The 26,846-nt window shown below is 46.9% G+C and overlaps 1 protein-coding gene across 2 annotated transcripts in view; it reads right to left on the bottom strand.

The window, feature by feature from the left end:
* The window catches only part of slc24a3 (solute carrier family 24 member 3), a 498,180-nt gene that overhangs the window by 79,008 nt on the left and 392,326 nt on the right, over positions 1-26,846 (bottom strand). For both annotated transcript variants that reach the window (XM_038805855.1, XM_038805865.1), the window contains one exon: positions 66-140. In XM_038805855.1, the coding sequence (XP_038661783.1) occupies positions 66-140 (75 nt within the window). The remainder of the gene's footprint in view (positions 1-65; positions 141-26,846) is intronic.

Genomic DNA, 26,846 nt, shown 5'->3' with positions numbered 1-26,846 from the left:
GGCTCCCAGCACCCTCACACATCCTTTTACAGATGGTTAGCAGAATAAATTGATAAGATACTTACCAGGATAAGAGCCATCACCGACAGGGTGTAGTAAGTGGAATCTCTGATCAATGACCACCACGTTAATGGCACAACCTGTAAGCAGACAGAGCAGAGAGGACACATTACTTGCGATTCAAACAAGCCCAAGCCCCAACAATGTGAAGGCAAAGGCACCACGAGAAGGGGTAACGCAGCTAAGATCTCTCAGCACCTCACTCCTAAATATAATAGAACAGCTTCTAATCAGATTGCATGGAACTCCTTCTCAGAAGGGAGAAAGCCTAAACACACCTCCTGCTACCGACATAAATAATTTCTAAACACAGCATTACACAAATCAATGTTCCGGCAGTGAGGCATTGTGGTTAGCATTGCTGCCTCACGGTGCCAGAGGCCCAGGGTTGATTCCGACTTCAGGTGGCTGTATGGAATTTCCACTATCTCCCAATGTTTGTATGGGTTTCCCCCGGGTGCTCCGGTTTCCTCCCACAGTCCAAAGGTGTGCAGGTTAGGTGATTGGCCATGCTAAATTGTCCCTGTGTCCAAAGACTAAGTGGGGTTACTGGGTTACAGGGAAAGGCCGCTCTTTTTTGGTACAGACTCGATGGGCTGAATTACCTCCTTCTGCACTGTAGAGATTCTGTGATTCTATATTCCTATATTTATTCACCCCCAGGGCTGGAAGTTTAATCGGAACCAGGCCGACCAGAAATCTCATTGCCACCTTTCAATAATATGCTGGAAGAAGCCTTCATTGATTTAGAAAGGGACCGTCACCCTGCATGGACAGGAAGTCCCTCCCTCGGGAAATATCCGATTGGCTGGCAACTCTGTAGCCCCAGCACCACCAGAAGACAGTTGGGCCCACTGCTGTATGGCCTGTTCTGTACAGATCAGTTCTGCACCAAGTGGTACCAGTGTCCATTTAGCCATTAATGTAAGTCCGGGAATTTTGGATGGGCCTATCTGGCAGATCCTAGCAGGGGGGCTATGATGAGAGGGGGTGGGAGTGCCTAACCCCAATGGGCACTGGCAACCCACCCAAAGGAGGTATCACCTTCTCCTCCCTGCCTGCCAGCTGCCTATGCAATAATGGCTCCCACCTTTCCCCTTAGATCAAACAATCACAGTAGAGGTCAAATAAAGCTGTTGAGTGTCAGTCAATTAGCCATTTGAGGGTCTCCATAGGCTTAAGGTTAGGCGGTTCACCTGATCCTTTACCCCGCCTCTCCATAATATGGGAGACATATTGGGCCACCACCCACTTAACATAACATGCCCTCCCCCCACCTTCGAATACGTCAGTCTTGGATTATTTTATTAATGCTCTCTTTGGCCTGAAGCAATCCATTTACCATCCATATCAGCTTGGAAACCTTGCAGAAGACAACAAACTAAAAAAAAAGTCAACGCATCCAACAAAAATCACGGTCAAAAAGAGCCAACAATACATTTTGACTTTGTGGCATATGAAGAGAAGAAACAAAGTGAAAAGGGCAGCAGGCCATTGATTTGCTGTAACTCAGGTTGGAATTCCGTGCACCCCGCCTCTCCCGGTACACGTTACCCTGCTGCGGCAGCGGTAAGCTAGCGGCAACTGGCGGAATCTTCCCATCCTGTCGAAGTCAATGGCAATTTGCATGGCTCCCCGCCGTGCCGCCAGGGAACCCACCCGGAGGTGGAGTCGACTGTGACAGGGCAATAACCCTGAAGAAAATAAAACTTTCACAAAGACAGTAGCCAAGCATGTTCCATGACAGACCTGTGATTGATCGTTCCTTTCCCCGAATCTGGAGATTAGCAATTTATTTGGGAGACAAACGCTGAATAAAGTACCTTTCAAGAAACCCAACAGCTTATTTAAAAATTTGCCACCCATTGTTCTTTAACAAGTGGCAGGAGGAAATGCGTCTGCTCGATTGATTCCAAGCCTAGCTTCAAATTGTTCGAATGATCTTCGGTTCTGCTCTTGCGCTGTGATCCGATTGATTCCTGGAGCCTCCAGCTGCACCAAAACAAATCTCATTGATTGATAGTGACATCCTCCGATAAACAGGTTGAATGTTCTCACCGAGAAGCACAGATGCAGGTCGAAACATTAGCAGGGTTTTACTTCAGCAATGGATCGATGAGGATGCCATTCCATTCCCTGATAGAAAGGGACCTAGTTTTCTGGTCTCATTGAGGTTCGGGATTTTCCACGGCCTGTTTTCTGGCGGCAGACACGGCTCGGCATTGGCTGTTGCCGGGATCTTCCAGTCCTGCCAATGTCAGAGGTGTTTTGCGTGGCCCCCCCTGGCCCGTTGAAGGGGGACCCGCCATCGGTGGAACCAGAAATTCCCACCAGCAGGAAGAACCGGGAAATCCCGCCCAAGGTCTTGCAGCATCCCCTTTGAGGACTTTTTGAGACCAAATCCACTGGTCTACAATGACTGAACTACAAGACACAAATCTTTTACTACCTCCCAGAAAATACTTCTTGACATGTGTTGTCAAGGCGTGTCAAGGCGATCAAACATCGCCACAGAGACCACGTTTCGTTTCAACAAATCACAGCGATTAAAAGGAAAAGTCTCCATGTGTGCTGCTGAATTCAATAATTGTGGTGAGCCCCGACCTATACTGGGTTTTTAAACTTGTCAACTCAAAACATATTTTTTGTTAATGACGTACAAGGACAAAAAAAGCTTGATGTGTGATATCAAGGTGGATTGGCTATGCTAAATTGCCCTTAGTGTCCAAAAAAGATTAGTTGGGGTTACGGGGATAGGGTGGAGATGTGGGGATAAGGTGGAGGTGTGGGCTTGGGTAGGTGCTCTTTCCAAGAGCCGGTGCAGACTCGATGGGCCGAATGGTCTCCTTATGCACTGTAAACTCTATGATCAATACCAGACAGGGATCTGAGAGCTCAAAAGCAACACATGTCACTCAGCCATGACGATAAAAAGCTTCACCTCCAGTAAAAGTGATAACCTGCTCCCAATTTCCTGAGTGCTGATTGTGTGTGGTACTGACCCTTGCGATGACTATTTAGACCAACACTTGCAACCACATAACCTTCTGATGAATGTCAAATTTGGTTTCCTCAACTGAAGGCATGCACAGAGGGAATCTTGGGGACGCAACGCCTTCCAGCGAGACAGTCAGTGAGAATTGCACATCGCCCCTCTTTGGGAAGGCCTGACCTATTTTGTTCCACTAAAATACTTGATAGGCCAGTGGAGGTTATTCCTCTGGGGCCATGAAACACCAGGGGGTGGGGGAGGGGAGGTGCAAACGTCCCACCCAGCCTGAAAGATGATGGACAATCAGACGGCAGCAATTCTACTCAACGACAACACCGCCGGGGAAGTACGGATTGCCAATGCGATGAGTAAGTGATAGCTGGAGTGGGGAATGTGATTGGGTTGGTGGGTGGGGCTGGGGTGTGGGAGGAGCCATGATGGAAAGAGGGGATGGGGGTGTTGAAGATTGACAGAACGGACAATGGGGTGGCTCTCAGCCCCCTTTCCGATACTGGGTGCATCCGTCAGTTGGAGTGCCTTTGAATGCAAGACCCTTCTCGTTGGGAGCCTGGAGGAAATACACACATTGATTGTTGTGCACCCCACAAGGAAGCCCCCAACCCCATCTATTATTATGGGGACAACCTGAAGAGAAATTAAGTCTGTCACAGTTCAGGAAGAGTCCAGTTCTTTGGTAAAGGAAAGGACAAAGGATCTTTCCATGTGAACAATCCATTATAAATTGACTTCTATTCTAAAGTACTGATGCACAATCCCCTTCCAGGAACCATGGCAGTAACATTCATTTTAATATTGGGAGGCAGAGGAAGATGACACACTGGTGAAAGCTTGACTGACACATATTGTTATGTGTAGAACACCATTCCTAAGTTACCCTCTGTCACCTTGTTTTACATCACAGCACTGCTACCTAAATACAGCAATGAGTCCGCTCCTGCAGTTTGCTGCTGTGATCTGCAGTGTTTTATTTTTTGAAGGACAGCACCAGTCGGCAGGAAATCCCCTCAAGATTCGATAAAGATTGAAATGGCCCTGGAGAATTTATGGGGCCCACGTCTTTTGTTAACCCATCGGTAACCTTTTAAAAAATGCTCCAGGTTAAAAGGAAACAAGCACTCGCATTTCAACATCACCTTTCATGACCTCAAGGTGCCCCAAAGCATTTCACAGTCAATATCTTGAAGTGCAATCATTGTTGTAACGTTATTGGCGAGGGGATCTGAAGAGAAAAGTAGGGAGCTTATGCTTCAGCAGACCACATCTGGAGTACTGCGTACAGTATTGGTCTCCTTATTTAAGGGATGTGAATGCATTAGAAGCAGTTCAAAGAAGATTTACTAAAGTAATACCAGGAATAGGAGTGTGGTGATATGCATCACTGTAAATACACAAGCGGTTAATGTAAATACCGAGGTGTTATTTTGCCCATAGCAATGAGCACACCCCAATTTCCCTGCACTGACTGCTGTAGGGCTGCCATTTTGAAGGGGGGCCCAGATCCCAGCATCCAGAGACAGGTTACCACCCCCCTCCTATAATGCAAATTTTGACACCTCCCTCGCTAACAAGGAGAGCACCCCCAACACCATATCAAAGAGAAGCATCTCTCCCCCCCCCCCACCATGGGAAAAATGGGTCACCCTCTCCCCACATCATACACACACGAGGGTGACCCAACACCGCCCGCACTCTACTCGCCCAGCACCCCCTCTCCTCTAGCACCACTTCCGATCCCCGCCTTCAGTCTACGCCCCCGGCATTGTTAGCGGTGCAACTGACACCTTGCAGTGAGACACCCTGGCCTGGCGCATTGGACCCAATTGCTCATGTGCCTCTCTGCCGCTGCCAGGCTGCGAAGGGAGGGTCACCCAAGAGTCTGCGGGTTGTGTGGTCGCCGGCTGTGGGTAAGGGGTTGTCCCCAGGACCCCCCCCCCCCCCCCACCCGGGATGTGATTCCCGTGTGTTGTCTGCTCCTTCCAGCCCTGAGCAACATGAAGATCACTCTTGGCATGATGATCTCAGGCAGCTCTCTGTTCAAAATCATCATTCTTGTCTGATTTGGCAATATTCTAGTTTTCCAGCTCTTGTGGGATATAATATCCCTTTTTTAAGTTTTGTATTTCACAATTATTCACACGTGAACTTAAAATATATATTGTAATTTTCAGATTTTAGTCATTTGTGTTGATTGTTTTTCAGTTGCCAACTGAAACATTTCAGCAATCTTACTCATTACAAATAAAAACGCGAAGGCCTATATATATATTGCAAAAGGACACTTAACTGCAGGGCTGCAGGAGAATGGGATCATTTGGCTAGCTGTTTCAAGTAGATGGCACACACACAATGGGCCGAAAGGTCTCTTCTCTGCCATACAATGCTATAATTCTATCTATTGAAGGAGACATCTGGATCAATGTGGAATACTAAATTCAAGGTTATAAACCGCTCGTGAGAGCAGACAAAATGGAATAACATTTCTTGGAAATGGTTGAACTGTGCTCCTGTGAATTCCCCCGTGGGAGGATCGGCTTATCTTGCTTCAACACTGCCCCTGCATTTTCCTAAAAGCATCAAAGACAGCTGAAAATCGATAGGGAAGCTATTCCAGAACTCGCTGCTTCACTCTTCATCCTCAGTGGAGCACGTCACAGTCCTCATTCCCTCTCCCCCTCCCCTTGTCAAATATTATTTTCAGAAAGCTATTCTCAAACCTAAGACCCTTAGCCCTTTCCCGTATGATAAACTGGGTCAATGGTCCTGCTCCTTAATCTTCGCTGCCATTATTCTGAATAAAATGCTTTGGGAATTTCCCTTCTCCCACTCCTGAAGATGTGCATGACCTTAAAGTAGTCAGGTCATTCTTTCATGATGCTCAGGGACATGGGAAATAACAGGACGTCATTAAAGCAGACAGTGCAAAGGGGTTTGAGAAGCAATTCGGGACAGACCCAAGGTGCAATTCACCCCCCAGAAAGTGTCATTTTGGAAAGGTTTCGAGGGCCAATTCCCGCCGAATGTTTGGGCGCAATTCAGATCTGCATTCACCTAGACAAAGTATTTTGTTTGGAGAGAGTCCACTGAAAAATCCCACACGTAGAATTTTTTTCTGTATTGGGGAACTAAAGACGCCGGCAAGACCAGCTCCTCCAAGATCAGGGTGCCATTTTTAAAGGGCACCCAGATCTCAAAGTGAGGTTGAGGGTCCCCCACATTCATGGGCAGACATGGGGAACAGCCCCAACCCTCGACCTGGAGGGACAACCTGCACCCATATCACTAAATGTCCCCGTGACCGTTCCCCCTCCCAAAACCACCCAAGCACGAGGATGACCCGGCCCCAAACCCACCCATCCTTGTCAGCATTCCCCCTCCCTCTCCAAGTAAGCATACCCCTGTATGGGGTCACTGAGGCCCCCCCCACCCCCACTGTTCATGTCCCCTTTCAACCCCTTTCTCTTTAAGGGGCCCCCTTCCAATTCCCTTCACACCCTCCCTTTCACCCCCACCCCCCCCCCCATTCATGGGTATTGCCCCCTCGGGCCCCACCACTTGGCAGTGCCAAAATGTCATGGCCTGGGTGCCAGGGGCAATGCCAGGACACGTCTCTGCCCTGTCTGCACAGACCCGGGGACTCCAATGGCCTCCGAGCTCCCCGGCTTGGCCATCACGTCTAGCTTCCATTTCTGGAGACTAGTACTAATTCTCGCCAGTGAGGCCGCGCCAGGAAGGCTGATGAATACGGGAGCCTGGAGACTACGGCCTCGAACGGGCTGCACATATGTAAATGAGTTTAATGACTCATTTAAATACGCTGATCTGGATCATGCCGTTACTGGGAGTGATCCAGCTCGCGCCTGGTGTAGCAGATCGGGTGCATTCTGTGCGGCTTTGTGTGAAACCCATTTCTTGCCTCTCTCGCTATGCAGCCAACGTAACGGGATCGGCGCCGGGGTGGTTGTGAAAGAAACACACTATGTGTTTCTTTCACAATCACCCGGGCATCTCAAAGCGTCATACAACCAACAAAATCCTTCTGAACTGTTGTCACGGTTGTTTTGTAGCACACGCAGCAATCAATTTGCACAAAGCTTACTCCGACAAACAGCAATGGGATAACCAGATAATCTGCTTTTTGTGTTGTTGATTGAGGGATAAGTATCGGCCAGGACATCCTTTCCTTTCTTCCAAATAGAGCCGTGGGACCTTTAATGTCCAATCAAACAGGCAGAAGGTCTCTCATCTGAAAGACAGGACCTCTCACAGTGCAGCACTCCCCCGAGTACAGCACTGCCGTGCCAACTTCCATTTTTGTACTCAAGTCCTGGACCTGAACTTGAACCGAGAACCTGATGATGTAGATGTGAGAGTGCTACCAACTGAGGCACGGATGCCACTGTAAAAAGTTACCTCCTTCGAGCGGAATTGAACCAGTGACCTAAAATACTCTAATTTTCCGGGCACCGCGAGGTATTGGGTGCGAGGTCACAGAAGACATGGGGTGAAATTCTCCGACCCCCAGCAGGGTCGGAGAATCGGCTGGGGGCGCCTAAAATCCCGCCCCCGCCGTTGCAGAGATTCTCCGCCACCCGGGAAGTGGAGGGGGCAGGAATCTCGCCCCGCCGATTGGAGAGGCCCCTGCGGCGATTCTCCGGCCCGGATGGGCCGAGGTCCCGCCGCTGGGAGGCCTCTCCCGCCGCCGAGGTTTAAACCACCTCTGGAACGGTGGGCTCAGCGGCGCGAGCAGGCCCCCGGGGTCCTGGGGGGGCGGGGGGCGATCGGACCCCGGGGGGTGCCCCCACGGTGGCCTGGCCCGTGATCGGGGCCCCCCGATCAGGGGCCGGGCCAGTGCCCTGGGTGCACTATGTTCCTCCGCGACCGCCACGGCCTCCACCATGGCGGAGGCGGAAGGGAACACCACATCGCGCATGCGCCGACCGGCGAAAGCCTTTCGGCCAGCCCCGCTGCTGGCGGCACCGGGTGTTTGCGCCAGTCTTCTGGTGCAAACCGCTCCGGCGCGGGGCTGGCCCCCAAAGGTGGGTAGTGGCGCCAACCACTCAGGGGTCGCGCCTCCCCAAAGGTGGGGAGAATTCCCACCTTTGGGGAGGCGCGACCCCTGAGTGGTTGGCGCCACTCCCCTACTCCGGCACCCTCTGTCCGCCGGGTAGGGGAGAATGCTGCCCATGGTTTCACTGACAAAGTTCTGGGTGTTAATCTAAGGGTCAGAGAACCAGACGTAAAAGAAAACAAAATCAATTATTTATCTTCCTGGAAAAACTTAGGAGATCTCTTCTTCGTCACCAGTAGAGGGATCTCATACCTCAAAATCAATAAAACAATTTCACTGCCAAAACAGAAAGGTTGTTCAAGGAGCAAAATGGTGAGAAAGAGTTCCTTCTAAAATTAATCATAGGGATACACCATGAATATAGAGTGCTTCCAATTATTAAATTGGAAAATGCTGGAAAAACTAAACAGGTCTGGCAACATCTGTGGAGGGAGAATATAGAGTTGACGGGCGAGATTTTTCACACAGCGCGAGGGCATCTCGCCATTGACTGCTGGCGGGAGCTATTGGTCCCGCCATTGTTAACAGAGGGATTTTTCCATTGAACGCACCCACCCCTCGTCGCTACGAAACCTGCGGTGGGGGTGGACCATCGGCAGGACTGGAAGATCCCGCCGGTGTGAACAGTTGGAAAATCCCGCCCAATGTTGAGTCAATTTAATCTTCAGAGCTCATTCGAAACGTTAACTCTGTTTCTCTCTCCACAGATACTGCCAGACGTGCTGGGTTTTTCTGGTATATTCTGTTTCAGATTCCAGCATCTGCAGTTTTTTGCTTTTTACTTTCAATTACCCACCCTGACTTGGTGTTAGATAGAGAAATGTTCGATAACATTAGCCAAGAGCACCCCGCGGACTGATATCTGATCCTCCCGCTAATATTAGTGGGTTTCATTCATATTAAGGCAATCTGCAATATGTAGTTACCATCGAGGGCACCACGGTGGCGCAGTGGTTAGCATTGCTGCCTCACGGCGCCGAGGTCCCAGGTTCTGGCTCTGGGTCACTGTCCGTGTGGAGTTTGCACATTCTCCCCGTGTCTGCGTGGGTTTTGCCCCCACAACCCAAAGATGTGCAGATACGTGGATTGACCACGCTAAATTGCCCCTTAATTAGGAAAAAATTAATTGCGTACTCTAAATTAAAAAAAGAGAAAATATGTAGTTTTTTGCAATGAGGATGAATAAAGGGGACTGAAATTCGAACACTTTAAGTTTATTTTTAAAAAATACAATTTACCTTAAGGACTTTAATTCCAGGGTGGCACGGTGGCGCAATGGTTAGCACTGCTGCTGACATTGAGGGTTCGATCCCGGCCCCAGATTACTGTCTGTGGAATTTGCACATTCTCTCCGTTTCACTCCCACAACCCAAAGATGTGCAGGTTAGGTGGATTGGTCATGCTAAAGTGCCCCTCAATTGGAAAAAAATAATTGGGTATTTAAATTTATAAGGGAAAGAAGTACTTCAACTCCACCTAAATGTTTTGTATGCAATTTCCAGAATTAATCGGCTCCTGCAGCAGAAAGTAATCATTCTCTGGTCTATAATCAAGAATTTAAAAGGTTTTCTCCCTCCACGGGCTGGACTTACTGGCAAAACGCTATGGACAGTTACCAAAATGACTGAAATTAGGACAGTACCAGGGGAGATGATGGCGTTGTGTTAATGTCATCAGACTAAGCGCTCTACTCAGAGCTTCGACACGGCAAGTGAGCCCCAGGAGGGCAGAGGAAACATTTCAAGGACATCCTCAAATCGTTCCTGAAAAAGCGCATCATCCCCACCAACACCTGGGAATCCCTGGCCCAAGGCTGCCTGAAGTGGAGGAAAAGCATCCAGTTTCATCGCTGAGAGAATGCTGAAGCCAGATGTCGACGGCGGTAGCAGCACGTGGCAACCTGGGCACCTGACCCACCCGCTCCTCCAGCCACCATCTGCCCCACGTTTGACACAGAATGTAGGTGGTGCACTGGACTCACCTGAGAATTCATTTTTAGTGGGAAAGCAAGTCGTCCTCAACTCCGAGAGGCTGCCTGATAAGAAGAGGAAGAGTGGACTAGCAATTTATGGGCTGAAGCTACTACTCCGGGGACAGGGTTCAAGTCCCACCAAAGCAGCTTGTGGAATTTAAACTCAAGGGATTAAACTGGAATTGAAAGTTAGTCTCAGCAATGGTGAACATGAAGCTATCATTGATCGTTGTAAAAACTCATCTGGTTCACTAATCTCTTTTTCGGGGAGGAAATCTGCCGTCCTTACCTGGTTCGGCCTACATTTTACTCCAGGTCCACAGCTATATGGTGGACTCTTAAATGCACTCTGAAATGGCCGAGCAAGCCGCTGAGTTCAAGGACAATGTGGGATGGGCAACAAATGTTGGCCTTGCTGGTGACACTCATATCCCATGGATGAATAAAGGAATAAGAAACCTCAAGAAGATTTTTGAGAAATTTGTGCCGGGTTCCAAAAATACCAATTAACTTTCAGCAAAAAGTAAGGCACAGGAGTCCATTCGGCCCACTGTGCCTTTACTGGTTTTTTGGAAGTGCCATGGTGCCTAATCTCACGTCACTGCTTTTTGCCCGCAGCCTACGTAAGTTCCAGATCCCCCCCCCGGTTAAAAATTATTTCCGGAATCAGCTTCCATCAACTTTTTAGGTTGATAGATCATTACAGATCCCAAATAGCTCTCTGAGCAAAAATATTCTTCTCATTACTCCTCTACAGATTTTGCCAATGATTTTTCATTGATGACCTCTGGTCATTGACCCAGATACCAGAGGGCGTAATGTTTCCCTTTCGACGCTTATCAAAACCTCTCACCATCTTGAAAACCTCTGTCCAGTCACCTCTTAAACCTCTTGTCACATAGAACATACAGTGCAGAAGGAGGCCATTCAGCTCATCGACTCTGCACCGACCCACTTCAGCCCTCACTTCCACCCTATCCACATAACCCAATAACCTCTCCTGACCTTTTTGGTCACTAAGGGCAATTTAGCATGGCCAATCCATCTAACCTGCACGTCTTTGGACTGTGGGAGGAAACCGGAGCACCCAGAGGAAACCCACGCACACACGGGGAGAACGTGCAGACTCCGCACAGACAGTGACCCAGCGGGGAATCGAACCTGGGACGCTGGCGCTGTGAAGCCATAGTGCTATCCAGTTGTGCTACCGTGCTGCCCTGTTCCATCTCAGAAACTAGGACACACCCTATAGCCTGCAATTGGATGATCTTTCACTAAGTCATACATGCTCAGGTCAGAGAGCCTGGAGAAGAGATTAGAGAACGATCAGATTTGGCCATCAGGCAATAAGCATCTGTTTGTAACTAATGCAGACCTTGTAAAATGGGTTGAATGGCAGATCCTTTAAGTTCGCCATGTACTTCGGCACTTGTACAGCTTCCAGCTTGAAGGCAACATGGAGAGTACAAAGCAGTTTACTTTAATAAGCTACCAAATAATGACCCCAGACGGTTATAGGAAATTGCAAAAACTCTCAATTGCTTATTTAGTACAGTTGCCTTTAAGTAGGCTTTTGAGATTGAAGAGTGTTACACTCACCAGGAAACATGACTCATTCTCTCCCGCGATTTTGCTGTGTCGAAGATAGATCATTATTAAAGGTAACAATGCGTCTGTTCTGGTTTACAAATTGAGCATGGACATATGTTTACAGATACATAATAAAAGATCTTACATTAAATATGTTAAGTCTCTTTTTGAAGATGCAACTGGAATGCCTAATTTCCTCTCCTGACATTTTGGAGGGAACATTGTTTACACTTGGCCTGCTATCTTTGCAATCGCAAAATCCTCTACTGTTGCGAGTGAATTAATAATATTGGATGTTCCCCGCAGGATTGTTGCAGAGTACACAGCTGGATGCCATGCTTCATTTAACCTGCATGTAAATTGTAATTTTTACATTGTTCTAGTCTGTGAGAAACCTCAGGATGCCTCAACGGAGGCCGAAATTTGAAACACCAGTAGAGATGAGCAGAGATCAATAGCAATCACCCCATTACATCTAAAACCTTCACGCCTACTTCCATTCCTGGGACGTCTCATTTTATTTATGTATTATCAACACTTTTGAAATTCAGTTCAGAATATGCTACACTCTCCGAGATTTCTGTCACACTGAACAGTCCCATTGTCATCTTCCTTTGTACATGTCAGCTGCTCAAGCAATTTAAAAGTGCTCCACTATTCTATTAGTTCATTCTTTATCATTTCTGCTTTGAAAAGAGACGATGCAGGCAATAGACTCTGTTGGGAAGTAAAGGCAGATGGACATGTAGCGAATAATCACTTGAGTGAGGCATTATGGCACCTACACCTTAACATAAGTCGCCATGTTCAGCGGAGGGAAAATAGTAATCAGGGATGAGGGAAAAGGAGAAGATAGGTGGGCTATGGAAAACCAAGCCCACTGACCATTCAGGGACAGGCAGAGGAAAAATATTTTTAAAAAACTGAATTCTATCTTCTTTATGATGTTATAAGACCATAAGACATAGGAGCAGAATTAGGCCACTTGGCCCACTGAAGCTGTTCTGCCATTCAATCACGGCTGATATGTTTCTCTTCCCCATTCTCCTGCCTTCTCCCCATAACCCCTGATCTCCTTACTAATCAAGAACCTATCTATCTCTGTCTTAAAGACACTCAGTGATTTGGCCACCACAGCCTTCTGCGGCAAAGAGTTCCACAGATTCACCATCCTCCGGCTGAAGAAATTCCTCCTCATCTCTGTTTTATAGGATCGTCCTTTTAGTCTGACATTGTGCCTTCTGGTTCTAGTTTTTCCGACTGATGCAAACATCCTCTCCACGTCCACTCTATCCAGGCCTCTCAGTATCCTGTAAATTTCAATAAGATCCCCCCTCATTCTTCTAAACTCTATCGAGTACAGACCCAGAGTCCTCAACCGCTCCTCATATGACAAGCTCTTCATTCCAGGAATCATTGTTGTGAACCTCCTCTGGACCCTTCCAAGGCCAGCACATCCTTGCTTAGATACGGGGCTCAAAACAGCTCACAATATTCCAAAAGGGGTCTGACCAGAGCCGTATACAGTCTCAGAAGTATATACGTGCTCTTGTATTCTAGCCCTCTCGACATGAATGCTAACATTTCATTTGCCTTCCTAACTGTTGACTGAACCTGCATGTTAACCTTAAGGGAACCTTGAACTAGGACTCCTAGGTCCCTTTGTGCTTCTGATTTCCCAAGCCTTTTCCCATTTAGAAAATAGTTTATCCCTCCATTCTTCCTACCAAAGTGCATAACCTCACACTTTTCTACATTGTATTCCATCTGCCACTTCTTTGCCCACTCTCCGAGCCTGTCCAAGTCCTTCTGCAGCCTCCCTGCGTCCTCAATACTACCTATCCCTCTGCATACCTTTGTGTCATCTGCAAACTTAGCAATAGTACCCTCAGTTCTTTCTTCCAGATCGTTAATGTATATTGTGAAAGCTGTGGTCCCAACACCGACCCCTGTGGAACACCACTAGTCACCGACAGTCATCCTGAAAAGACCTTTTATCTCCACACTGCTTTCTGCCAATCAGCCAATCCTCTATCCATGCCAATATTACCATTAACAACATGGGCTCTTAGGTTCCCAGAACCTGAACAGAATTTCTGGTTCAAGAAGAATCCAGGCACAATCACCCCTACCAGACACATTGAATGACTCTTTGATTAGGTTGTCCAGAAGTACAGGTGAAATGAAAGAGAGTGCCCTCCCATCTCCTAGCTGGTGCCCACAGTGGGTGCAGGCAGAGGTATGGTACAGGCTCTGGGATTGCTGTGATAGCTTTGTAAATGTGGCAATCTCTGGGACAACAGCATTGTGCCACCTGATCCTCCTCAAAGCAGCCACGAATTGAACATTTCCCAAGAATCACCACATAATCCAATCTTCCTTGGGCTCCAGGGCCTTGCGCACACTGTTGTATATTTTATCTATTTCAGAGCTTGGCAGAGATGACACTAGTTTCTACATGTGCAACAGGTTTATTTCCAGGAGCTTTAAAATATCTCCACAATCTCAAAATGTCTGCACTTATGCTTACAGTTCAGCTTCTAATAGCATCTGTGGTGTCTGTTTACTTTTCTCTGACTCCACACCCAGGCTTAAACAATCAAGCACCGCAAGTATAGATCGATTTCCAGACTCTGGTACTTCTGGACAACCTAATCAAAGAGTCACACGCGTAATAAAAAACAAAACAATTGAAGGCAACAGTAACCTTCAATCTGCTTCCATTTAACACTTAATGGCTTCAAAAATCTTGCACACGATCGATCTAGACTGCATTGTATTACTATGGTCGGTGAGTTTGCTGATCAGATCCTCACTGAAGACACGGTTGGTCCATTTGTTTGCCGTGGCCTTTATCGGTTGAACAGCCTTTATCAGCTGAAAGGCCTTGAGCTTCAGTGCTGCCCTCTCCTCCTGCCCATTATTTACTAATTATTCACTGAAGCGAACTTCACTGGAATGCCACAGTGAAACAATTTGCAAAATATTTTCAAGGGAAGTTAACACAGGCTAAAATTGCTCAAACAATGACCCATATAATGTGCAGTGTCTCAGGAAAGTAAAAGTAGGCTTGGAAGAAATATTCCTGTTGAAATGAGAAAAACAGATTTTATGCGGCGAGTGGTTAGGAATAGGAATGCCTGCCTGAGACTGTCGTGGAGACATATTCAATTGAGTCCTTCAAAAGGGAATTGGATATTGCAGGCTGCAGGGAAAAGGCGAGGTCACTTAAAAATAAGGGGTCGGCCATTTAAGACAGAGGTGAGGAGAAATTATTTTCCCCTCAGGGTGACAGAGTTGCCTAACAAGACAAGTTCCCAGAGCAAAATGCCATTTGAGGCTTCAGCTGAGCTAGTGGTGCGACGAGGCCGATGAATCTCGTGAGAATCGCGACGCTTGAGAAGTCTCGCGAGATACATACGAACTTCACAAGATGCGGAGAGATCCAAATGAGCATATTTAAATGAGCATACAGCTCATTTAAATTTTCTTGCACCATATTCTCCCAAGGCCCGGGCCCAGGAACTAACAACCTCCCCAGCGAGGCCCAGACCAAGCGCCGTTTAGTACTGGTTTAGTACTGGTCCACACAAACGTGGACCAGACCTAACGGCACCTGGGCTCCCAGACTTTTGGAGACCCCTGGGTGGTTGGGGGCAGGGCAGGACGGCCCCTTAGCTATCCCTCTGGCATCAGGCAACTTAGCAGTGCCAAGGTGCCCAGTTGGCTCTGCCAGGCTGGCAGGGGCACTTTCTGGGTACCCGGGTGGCAGTGCCAGGGTGCCATGCCAATGAAAGGGGGAATGATGGGGGCATGAAGGATAGGGGATGAAGGGCAGTAAGAAGGGGCCCAAAAGGGTACTGAGAGTCCAGTTCTTGGGTGCGTTTAGCCAGGTGTTTCCTGGTGCTCACAGGAACGAGAACGGCCATGCTATCAAATGGGACTCTGCTTTTTTGGGGACTCGGCGAGGAACGCCCCACGAGGCCGCACTTGGGCTCATTTCCTGCACTAACGAGCTCAACTCGCCAATGCAGGAAGAGGTCGGAGTGCCATGATCTCAGGACTACCCACTGCAGCCTCCGGACAGCCTCAACACACCAATTAGGGGTCCTCATCCTCTGCACCCCACCTCACAAGGGCAGGGTACCCCTGGCCCGATACCCCGCACAGGCAAGAGGCCTCTCATGAGATTTACCAGCCTTGTTGCGTCTTGAGTTGGGCGCGACAAAGCCGTTAGATTGCTCCCTACGTGTGTTGGAACCGTGATAAGGATCTCACCCAAAAAGCCAGTAGGTAAACACCGCCGCCAAACTGGCCCAAAATGACACTCGAGCCCTAGACCTCAAGAGACAATATTCTTCGCCTTTGAAGTGTGGCTTAACCCAGTGTTCTTCGAAGTTGGGGGCACGACCTGCGGGTGGGTCGTGGGCGGGTGTTGGGAGGGTCGTGGAGCCGTCCTTCGCGGCGCTCCCGATTGCGCAAATCCCCGCGCAGCAGCCGGCTTTTAATAACGTCGCCTGCAAGCGTCCTTTAAAATGGCCGCGAACATGTAAAAAAAATTTGGCCACATTGCGCATGTGCACCGATGATCGGGCGTGCATGTGCAGTGCTGCCGCTATTTTTTTTTAACGGTTGCAGCTTTTCGTTTCAAGTTCGGGGGGTACTATTCATTTTATTCATTTATTTTATTAATTTAATTTTTATTTTTTCATTTATTTTATTCATTTTGTTTTTTTTACAAGTTCGGTGGGGTTTTATTCATTTATTTTATTCATTTAATTTTTTTAATAAGTTCCGGGGGGGGGTTTATTTGATAAAATTTTTACAGGAAAAAAATGCAGAACTTTGGACAGATGGAGACTCCATACTTTCCGACACAGGAAGGCTTCACCTTCATCCAACAGGTTCCATTGGAGGAGCGTGTACGAGGGCCAAAGGGACTCAAAGCCATTTCCTCCATTTTTATCAGCAGCAAACAAGGTAAGAGAAAATGGTGGGTCGCTCAGGTCGGCCGGCATGAGTCGCGAAGGGCGGCCAGCATGGGTCGCGAAGGGCGGCCAGCATGGGTCGCGAAGGGCGGCCGGCATGGGTTGCGAAGGTCGGCCACTTTGGGTCCCGAAGATCAGCCGGTTGGTAAAAATGGGTCCCCAGAAAAAGAGTTTGAAGAACACTCGCTTAACCTCATAAAAAGGATAACAGAACACAAATTAATTTTCATTGAAGCTAACTGAGGAAGAGAAATCAATCAAAGAATAAATTGATGTTGGATCCTTCCAGGAGCAGCTTCAGGCATGTCACATCTTAGTCTTCATGTACTGGGGATGAAGCGAATACAGGGAAAGGACTGTAACATTCTCCCTACTTCAATTCCAAAACAGTGTCAGAATCAGTAGATTTGAGAGTGTGCAAATGGAACTTGAAGCTTTTTATAAATCTGGGTTCCTTGAGCTGCTTTATCTCGGTTGCAATCTCTCTTTTTTTTAGCTCAAGGTAATGAAAAGGAAAAGACAATTATATATCTCACAGACAAGGCCCCTGGAAGATAAATTTGTGTTGACAGAATGTAACCAGATAGCGGGCGAGACCCAGTTCATTCATCACCCTGACTTGCGTTTAAATTCGGCCCAGTCCAATGAAATAGACATTTCCTCTCTCTCTCTCTACTAGCTTTATGTCAAGTGTGTTTGGGCTGTCTAATGGTGATTCTCACTCAGTGTATAACTGCTGCACCAGAGTATGTTCGTAGCTTAAAAACCATGGACAGTCGCTCTCAAAGATGATGAGATTAGAAGGAACTGCAAATGGAAATAGTACATGGAGTATTTCTGAAAAAAATGATGAGCTTTGCATCGCACACTCATCAAGACAAATGCAAAACGGCCAAATTTCAAAGGGGGCAACAATTTATACTACATGAGAAAAGGGTACTGATTGGTTGGAAAGTTGACTCTGATTGGTCAAGGGGTTGCCATGTACCAGGGAACTACTGTCCACCGGGCTTTGGTTTAATTCAAAAAAGGCTCAATGCTTCATGTTCTTTTTTTCCTTCAGTGGACAGGTCCCTGTGTGTGAATATATGTAGCACATATTTTCATATGCAAATATTACATTACTACAATAGGGGTGATGCTCCCCTGAATTAGTGGTCAAGGCTTATCGGTAGGCAGCACCTATCCAATGCTTCCTTCACCAACAACGAGTAGGAGAAGTTAACATGACCTGGAGCTGATGTAAACATTGGCTTAATTTATCAAGCGATTTTCAACCTTGGTTAGGACATTTACCTATCTGGATAGTACCAGAGATTCCGGACTTAAGTTATGTGGAGGGAGGTGAGAGGCTGGGGTTGTTCTCCTTAAGAGTAGAGACTTGTATCATGAGAGTGTTCCTTTAAGAAATGTTTTGTATTATCAAATGGCTTCAGTGTGGGTTGGGTTGGGCTGTGGCTCTGGGTTTTTCTTTCACTTTGAGCTGGGAGCTGGCTGTGGCTCTGAGTTTTACTTTCGTTGACACATTTTGTAAGTTGGATTCAGACAGACAAGCAATTTGTCCTGTCTCTCTCTGAATGTCAAAAGGTGTCTCCAGTTAACTTGATAATTTAAAAGTGATAACAGTTTTCATGAAGGAATCCAAACCTGCTATTTTGAAAAGGCCAAGTAATATCCATATCACAGACTTAAAGATACCAGGTCTTGAGTGTTGTGTGCTGAGCAACACTTTTGAAAAGGGGTGTCTGGTTTATGGAATCTTGTTATTAAGATTGGAACAGCTTAAGGGGAAAATTTATTAAGGGTTAGAGTACTGTAGCTTTGTGAGGTATTTATATTTGTAGTTGATAAAAATGCTTACTGTGTGTGTTTATAAGAATGTTAACTAAATTCGTAGAATAAACTTTGTTTTCGATTAAAAGTGCTTAAGGCCTCTGTTGAATAACACCTGAAAGGTAGACCCTTGTGCTCCTCATAACCAAAATCTGTAAACAGTTGTGGGTCAGGTGAACTCCAAGATATACTTTGGAGTTTTCTAAACCCTGGTCCATAACACTTACTAGAGGTGCTCAAAATTATGAGCGGTTTTGAGCGAGTAACTGATTCCCCTTTTCTTTTGTTGAATTGAAATGGACATAGGACTTGTGATCTGACCAGAGAACTACGTGGAGTAGAATCATAGAATTTACAGAATTTACAGTGCAGAATGAGGCCATTTGGCCCATTGAGTCTGCACCAGCCCTTACAAAGAGCACTCTACTCAAGCCCACGTATCTACCCGGTCCCCGAAACCCAGTAACCCCCACTTAACTTTTTTGTTTGGACACTAAGGGCAATTTAGCATGGCCAATCCGCCTAACCCGCACATCTTTGGACTGTGGGAGGAAACCTGAGCACCCGGAGGAAAAACACGCAAACACTCGGAGAACGCGCAGACTCTGCACAGACAGTGACCCAGCCAGGAATTGAACCTGGGACCCTGGAGCTGTGAAGCAACTGTGCTAACCACTATGCTACCGTGCTGCCCTAAATGAATGTGCACAGTAATATATATAGTTATCTATCAATGTATATAGTTATTGATACGACCGCCGACCACTAGGCAATGATAGAGATCCACCATGTGACTCGAGAGATCCAGCAATTGGTAATAAGTTGTATTAGAGGATAGTCGCACTAGAAGTAGCTCCAGGAGAATTCACTGAATTAATTTATTCATCACCGTTTGTGTCATGGTTCATTAGTTATCTTTCCACGTATTCATTTGTTAATAAAGTATCTTACTAGTCAAAGAACGAGATGTTCTGTGTGCATCTGTACTATGCCACAACACAGAACATAACAATACGTAGAGTGAACATGTTCTGCTTTCATTTATATTCCATATTTATAAAACATATTTCTATTAATCTGAGTAGTTCAACATTCAGTTTGATTGGTTGAGTGCTGCTCAGCACTGGCTGGATATTTTAAGCAACAAGTCTAGTACATTTTTTGTATTCATCCATAGCTATACCAATGTCACTGGTGCAGTATTTCTGCTCTCCAATGCAGTAAATTTCATGAAGCCGTCCCTGATCTTTGTTTTTATTCCCTTCCCAGATCATGTTAAATATTAAATATTCTGGGGTCAATGGGTTGCCCCCAACTTCCTTATTATATTAAAAGCAAATTACTGCAGGTGCTGGAACCTGAAACAAAAACAGAAAATACTGGACAATCTCAGCAACTCTGACAGTATCTGTGGAGAGAAAAGGGAGCTAACTGTCATAATATACACCAGGATATCATGGTGCAGACACATACTGATAGATATACACTGCGACCAATCAACATGCACAAACACCGCAGCCAATCACCAGTTAGAACACACACTATAAAGGCAGAGGGCATCACTGTTCCCGCTCATTCTGGATGCTGCCTCTCAGAAGCACAAGAGCTCATCAAGTATAGTACAGACTCACACCACGTGCTGAGAGATTCAACTGGTTCGGACAGGCACAGGTCTCTAGTTAAACTAACATCCTTTAAACCCACAGTTCTCGTATGTCTATTAATTTGTAAGTAGTTAATAAAATAGTGTTGAACCTTCTTCAGTGTTGGTGGCATATATTAGCTTCACAAGTCTACACTATCCAACACTTCATGGTACCAGTAATTGAGGGATGTTAGTACTTCTGAGACCTACCTACCAGTGATCAGCCTTCCACCAGTCTCACGCCATCCTGCAGTATGGACACTGTTCGCCTGCCGCTGCCCCTCCGCATTACCGGCAACCTAGGCTCCAATTGGAAGATTTTTAAACAGCGCTTCCAGCTGTACCTCGAGGCCATGGACCTGGAAGCTGCCTCGGACACACGGAAGATTACTCTCTTCCTCTCCACAGCCGGGGATCATGCCCTCCACATCTTTAACTCGCTCACTTTCACTGATGGGGAGGATAAATCAAAGTTCAAGACAGTCCTCTTAAAGTTCGACAGCCACTGCGAGGTCGAGGTAAACGAGAGCTTCGAGCGCTACATCTTTCAGCAGCGCCTACAGGGTAAGGATGAACCTTTCCTGTCCTTCAGAACCCACCTCCGTGTCATTGCGCAGTCCAGCAACTACGGGTCCACCTCTGACTCCATGATCCGTGACCAGACAGTTTTTGGTGTGCAGTCGGAGCCCCTTCACCAGCAGCTACTTAAAGTAAAACAGCTCACCCTGTCCACTGCCATAGAGACCTGCGTGTTCCATGAACATGCCTCCACGCGATATTCCCCCATCTAGGCCGCTGAAATGGCGCGGCAAGCTCCCCACGAGGAAGAACGGGTCCAAGTTATAAAGTCTCTCCAGGGCCTAAGTCTGGACGATGGCGACCATTTTGCGCGCTTTTCACGGGCTCCCGCGCTGGCACGCAACGAACGTGGTGACGTCGAGGACCGTTCTGCGCAGGCGTGCACCTCGCTGGATCGTCCTGAGCATGCGCGGTGGCGCAACGAACGTGCCAATGCAACGGCGTGCGCCAACTGTGGCTCCGCCCACTTAAAGCAGCAATGTCCCGCGAAGACCCGACGCTGTCTAGCAGTGTGGCAAACTTGGCCACTATGCTGCTTTATGCAGGTCCACCCAGCCTGCTACTTTCAGGAGATCCAGCCAGCCCTGCAGGGATGGCCGGGACATTCAGCCTACAATCAACGAACCTATTCCAGATCTGTCCTCCAACTGGACAGCGATGTCCTGCAAGCCCCTTTCCAAGTTGGCATCATAACCAAGAACAGGATGTCTCCTAAGCGCAGCACCAAACCCATTCCAATTCACAGCATCGATCTGGATGATGAGAGGCGTGCCACCCTTATGGTCAACCAGAGTTCATCGCCCACCTCAGAGACTGAATTTATGAATTTTGCAAATATGTGGACTCTCTGAGATGTTTCCTTCCTTGTTAAAATCGTTTTCCAGTCGTTTGTATATAGCATTGTTCAATTTGCTGCATATTAATTATCTGCACCAGGCACCTTCCCTTGTATATAGCTTTGTTTCCTGTATATAGATTTGTACATATGTCTTTGCACCTCACATGCAGTTAGGAACATTCTTCACACACCCACACAAATTATTGTCACACATTCACATCAACGTTTTTTTAAAAGGGGGGGATGTCACAATATACACCAGTATATCATGGTGCAGACACATACTGATGGATATACACTGGGACCAATCAACATACACAAACACCGCAGCCAATCACCAGTTAGAACACACACTATAAAGGCAGAGGGCACCACGGTTCCCGCTCATTCTGGATGCTGCCTCTCAGAAGCACAAAAGCTTATCAAGTTTAGTACAGACTCACACCACGTGCTGAGAGATTCAACTGGTTCGGACAGGCACAGAGATTACAGAGAAAGGGAGGGGTGAGGTTATGGAGGGATTAGAAAATCAGTTTATGAAGCATTGCTTGACCGGGAGGGCGAGGGGTGAACATGATTTAGTGGGAGTAAGGACACGGCACGGTTTTGGATATCCTCCTGTTTACGGAGGGTGGAATGTGGAAGACCAGCCAGGATTGCATTGGGAAGATCAAGTCTGGAGCTCACTAAAGGCATGAATGAAGGTTCCAGCAGCAGACAAACTGAGGCAAGGGGAAATCCGGCTATATCACATGGGCAGAAAGAGGCTGATTTAGTGGAAGTGTGATGTGTGTGGTCGAGTACCCATCTCAGGATCAAAAATGACACCAAGGTTGTGAACCGTCTGGTTCAGACTCAGTTGCCAGGAAGCGGGATGAAGCCAGTAGCTAGGGAAGGGAGGTTGTAGCAGGTACCACAGAAAATGGCCTCACTCTTCCCAATATCTAAATGGACAAATCTTTGCTTATTCAGTGCTGGATGTCAGACAAACAGTCTAAGAGTTTAAAGACAGTACAGGAGTCAAATGTGATGGTGGTGAGGTCGAGCTGGGTGTTGTCACTGTACATATGAAAACTAACTCAACATGTTTTCAGCTGTTTAGAATGTAACTGCCCACTGGAGTGAAACACAACCTTTTTGAACAGTTTACCAAAAAACAACGGTTACGGTAAAGTATCCATAATTCCAGATGACCATAGGCTGCTTTTCCTTTTTGAAGGGGGAGAGCTGACTGGTGGTGATTTAACCCGAGGATCACCACACGTTAGGTGAGGGGCAAGGTTGAGACCGCCTCAGCCAGTACAGGAATTGAACCCACGCTGCTGGCCTCGCTCTGCATCACGAACCAGCTGTCTAGTCAACCAAGCTAAACCTTACCTGATTCGGCCTACATGTGATTCCAGATCCTCAGCAGTGTGGTTGACTCCTAAATGCCCTCTGAAATGGCATTTAGTACTTCAAGGGCAATTAGAGATGGGCATTGAATGAATCAAAACAAATTGGTGATGTTTTCTCTTCTGCGTGGGGAATGAAGCAGTGATGTGCTGACAGTCACTAGGTTGTGAACAATACCCATTGAAAAAAAGTCCTATAATGAAATGATAGTTACTGTCACGGGCTGACATTTCCAAGTGTCCACATTTCATAATTAGGTGCTGTGTTATGAGCATAATAATGGACCAGGAAATAATTTGCTGATTTTTACTGAATAAGTAAATGATTTACTGAAGGTTAGTAATAAATATTTTCTAAACTTGAGGAAGTGTGCAATTAGAAGTCCTTCTGCAGACTACATTAAATTTGCCCAACATTCATCAGCAAAGATGCTGATTCACATGTGACAGGTTTTTAAAAAATAAATTTGGAGTACCCAATTCATTTTTTTCCAATTAAGGGGCAATTTAGCATGGCCAATCCACCTAACCTGCACATCTTTGGGTTGTGGGGGTGAAACCCACGCTGACACAGGGAGAATGTGTAAAATCCACACGGACAGTGACCCAGAGCCAGGATTTGAACCCAGGTCCTCAGCACTGTAGGCGGCAGTGCTCACCACTGTGCCACGTGCTGCCCCTATGTGACAGGTTTAGGAAAATATAGCTCTAAAATTTCACCCTGTAAACATATCCCTCCATTAAAGGTGGAACTCGAAATGACAACATATAATGTTCAATTCTCTCCAGCTGCAGCTCCCTAATATCTCTATATCCATGACAATATTTGCCTTACACTAAAAGTAACACTCAATATTATGTTAGCACCCCAGTGCAGTATTGATGGAATGCTGCATTGTCGAAGATGCCGTCTTTTGAATTAAGGCGTTAATCCGAGACAATGTCTGCCCTCTCAGAACCCACAGACTATTTGGAAGAATATCATAGATGTTTACAGCATGGAAACAGGCCCTTCGGCCCAGCTTGTCCATGCTGCCTAGTTTCTATCACTAGGCTAGTCCCACTTACATGCATTTGGCTCATATCCCTCTACACCCACCCTGCCCATATAACTGTCTAACTGCTTTTCAAAGGACAAAATTGTACCCACCTCTACCACTGCCTCTAGCAGCTCAGTCCAGATGCTCACCACCCTCTGTGTGAAGAAATTTCCCCCCTGATCTCTTTTGTATCTCTCTCCTCTCACCTTAAGCCTATGTACTCTAGTTCTGGACTCCTCTACCTTTGGGAAAAGATGTCGACTACCTACCTTATCTATGCTCCTCATTATTTTATAGACCTCTAGAAGATCATCCTTAAGCCACTCCAGGGGAAAAAAGTCCCAGCTATCCAGCATCTCCTTATAACTCAGACCATCAAGTCCTGGTAGAACCCTCATAAATCTCTTCTGCACTCTTTCTAGTTTAACAATATTCTCCCTATAATACGGTGACCAGAACTGAAACCAGTATTCCATGTGTGGTCTTACCAATGTCTTGTACAACTTCAGCAAGATGCCCCAACTCCTGTATTCAATATTCTGACCAATAAACCCGAGCTTGCTGAATGCCTTCTTCACCACCCTGTCCACCTGCGACTCAACCTTCAAGGAGCTATGAACCTGTACTCCTAGATCTCTTAATTCTGTAACTCTCCCCAACTCCCTACCATAAAATGCGTAGGTCCTGCCCTGATTTGATCTACCAAATTGCATCACCTCACATTTATCCAAATTAAACGGCATCTGCCATTTATCGGCCCACCGGCCCAATTGGTCAAGATCCTGTTGCAGTCATATATAACCTTCTTCACTATCCACTATGCCACCAATCTTGGTGTCATCTTCAAACTTACTAACCATGCCTCCTACATTCACATCCAAAATCATTTATATATATATATATCTCACAAATAACAGTGGACCCAGCACTGATCCCTGAGGCACACTGCAGGAGAATTATACAAAGCATCCTGGTCAGTATTCATCCCTCACAGGGCAGCATGGAGGCATTGTGGTTAGCACTGCTGCCTACAGCGCCGAAGACCTGGGTTCCAATCCCGGCCCTGGGTCACTGTCCGTGTGGAGTTTGCACATTCTCCCTGTGTCTGTGTGGGTTTCACCTCCACAACCCAAAGATGTGCAGGGTAGGTGGACTGGCCATGTTAAACTGCTCCTTAATTGGAAAAAATAAATTGGGTGCTCTAAAATTTGAAAAAAGGGGGAAAAAAAGTATTCACCCCTCAACCAGCACAGAGCCAAGGGACTCGAAGCATTAACTCTGATTTCTCCAGCTGGAAGTGCCAGGGTGTCCATGTGGCGCCAGCAGCGACAGGGCATCATCCTGTCCAAAGGGCTTGCTGCTGGGGGCCTCCGATCTCTGGGAGACCCCCATGAGTGCCATTCCGTCTGGTCCCTATTTGTGGAGACCTGCGTTGACTGGCGCTCGGCCGAGGTCTCCGGCCACAGGGTTGAACTCCAGAGCCTTAGGTACCTCGGAATCTGCACATTGGATCTGCACACTGGAATGAAACTTGCTGTCTCGCTCAAATTGCAAATTTGCCAAAAAGTGATCTCACCCACGATGAGTTGGATTCATAGCGCAACGTCTCGTGAGATTGCGTTGGTTCTCGCGAGGCGTTGCAATCCGGGCAGATCCCGGGAGCGGGGTCTCCTGACTTTTATCGGGCACACTGCGCCGTGGCGAGCTGACTTTCAGGCGCAGCGTGGCTGTTGGATCGCGCCCCATATTTCAAAAGCACTAAGTTGGCATTAAAGCATTTGGGGGTGTCCCGAGGTCATGAAACTCAATAATCAACATTTTTCTTACTTTTAAGCAGTTACTTATTCTAAAAGAATGCACAACACTGCACTATTTACTGGGAGTCTATACACTACACATCCACATCAGAAAAATAATTGGTCAGCTGCTTGCGTGTTGAACCAAGCTTACTTAGCCATGGCTCTATGGAATAGAACCAAGGAAAGTGAATGCGTTGAGGCTGGGTTCAGCCAGCTGACAGTTCTGCCTCCATGAATTAACTAGTTACAATGTAAATTCTTTCCAGAGATTACCGAGGTAAAATACAATATAGATCTGAGTGGTCCAATGGATTACATAGAACATAGAACAGTACAGCACAGAACAGGCCCTTCGGCCCTCAATGTTGTGCCGAGCCATGATCACCCTACTCAAACCCACGTATCCACCCTATACCCGTAACCCAACAACCCCCCCCTTAACCTTACTTTTATTAGGACACTACGGGCAATTTAGCATGGCCAATCCACCTAACCCGCACATCTTTGGACTGTGGGAGGAAACCGGAGCACCCGGAGGAAACCCACGCACACAGGGGGAGGACGTGCAGACTCCACACAGACAGTGACCCAGCCGGGAATCGAACCTGGGACCCTGGAGATGTGAAGCATTTATGCTAACCACTATGCTACCCTGCTGCCCCAAATTGATTTAAATTCTCAAAGTGGTCAATACCTCTCAATAAAAACACAACTTGTAACTAACTAGTGTGACCAGGTGCTCCATGTGGTGTGTAAAATAGTTACTGCTGAAAAGCCTCTTTTTACATATCATGACATCAGAGCTTACAACTTATAGTACCGTGCACAGAGGTATTTACCCAATAGTTCTCCCTTTCAGACTGTGCTGTTATGGTAAACTGGCAGTGCGAATGTTCAAATATTTGTTCATGAACAAAGACAGACCAGAGGCTGGTTAAAGCTACAGACAATTGCCTTATATAGCACCTTTACCATGGTAAAACATCCCAACGCACTTCGCAAGCGGGATTAATGTACAAAATGCAAC

The sequence above is a fragment of the Scyliorhinus canicula genome, chromosome 1 (assembly GCF_902713615.1).
Source record: "Scyliorhinus canicula chromosome 1, sScyCan1.1, whole genome shotgun sequence".
In the NCBI taxonomy this organism is placed as follows: domain Eukaryota; kingdom Metazoa; phylum Chordata; class Chondrichthyes; order Carcharhiniformes; family Scyliorhinidae; genus Scyliorhinus; species Scyliorhinus canicula.
This window is presented reverse-complemented; position numbering and strand designations above follow the sequence as displayed.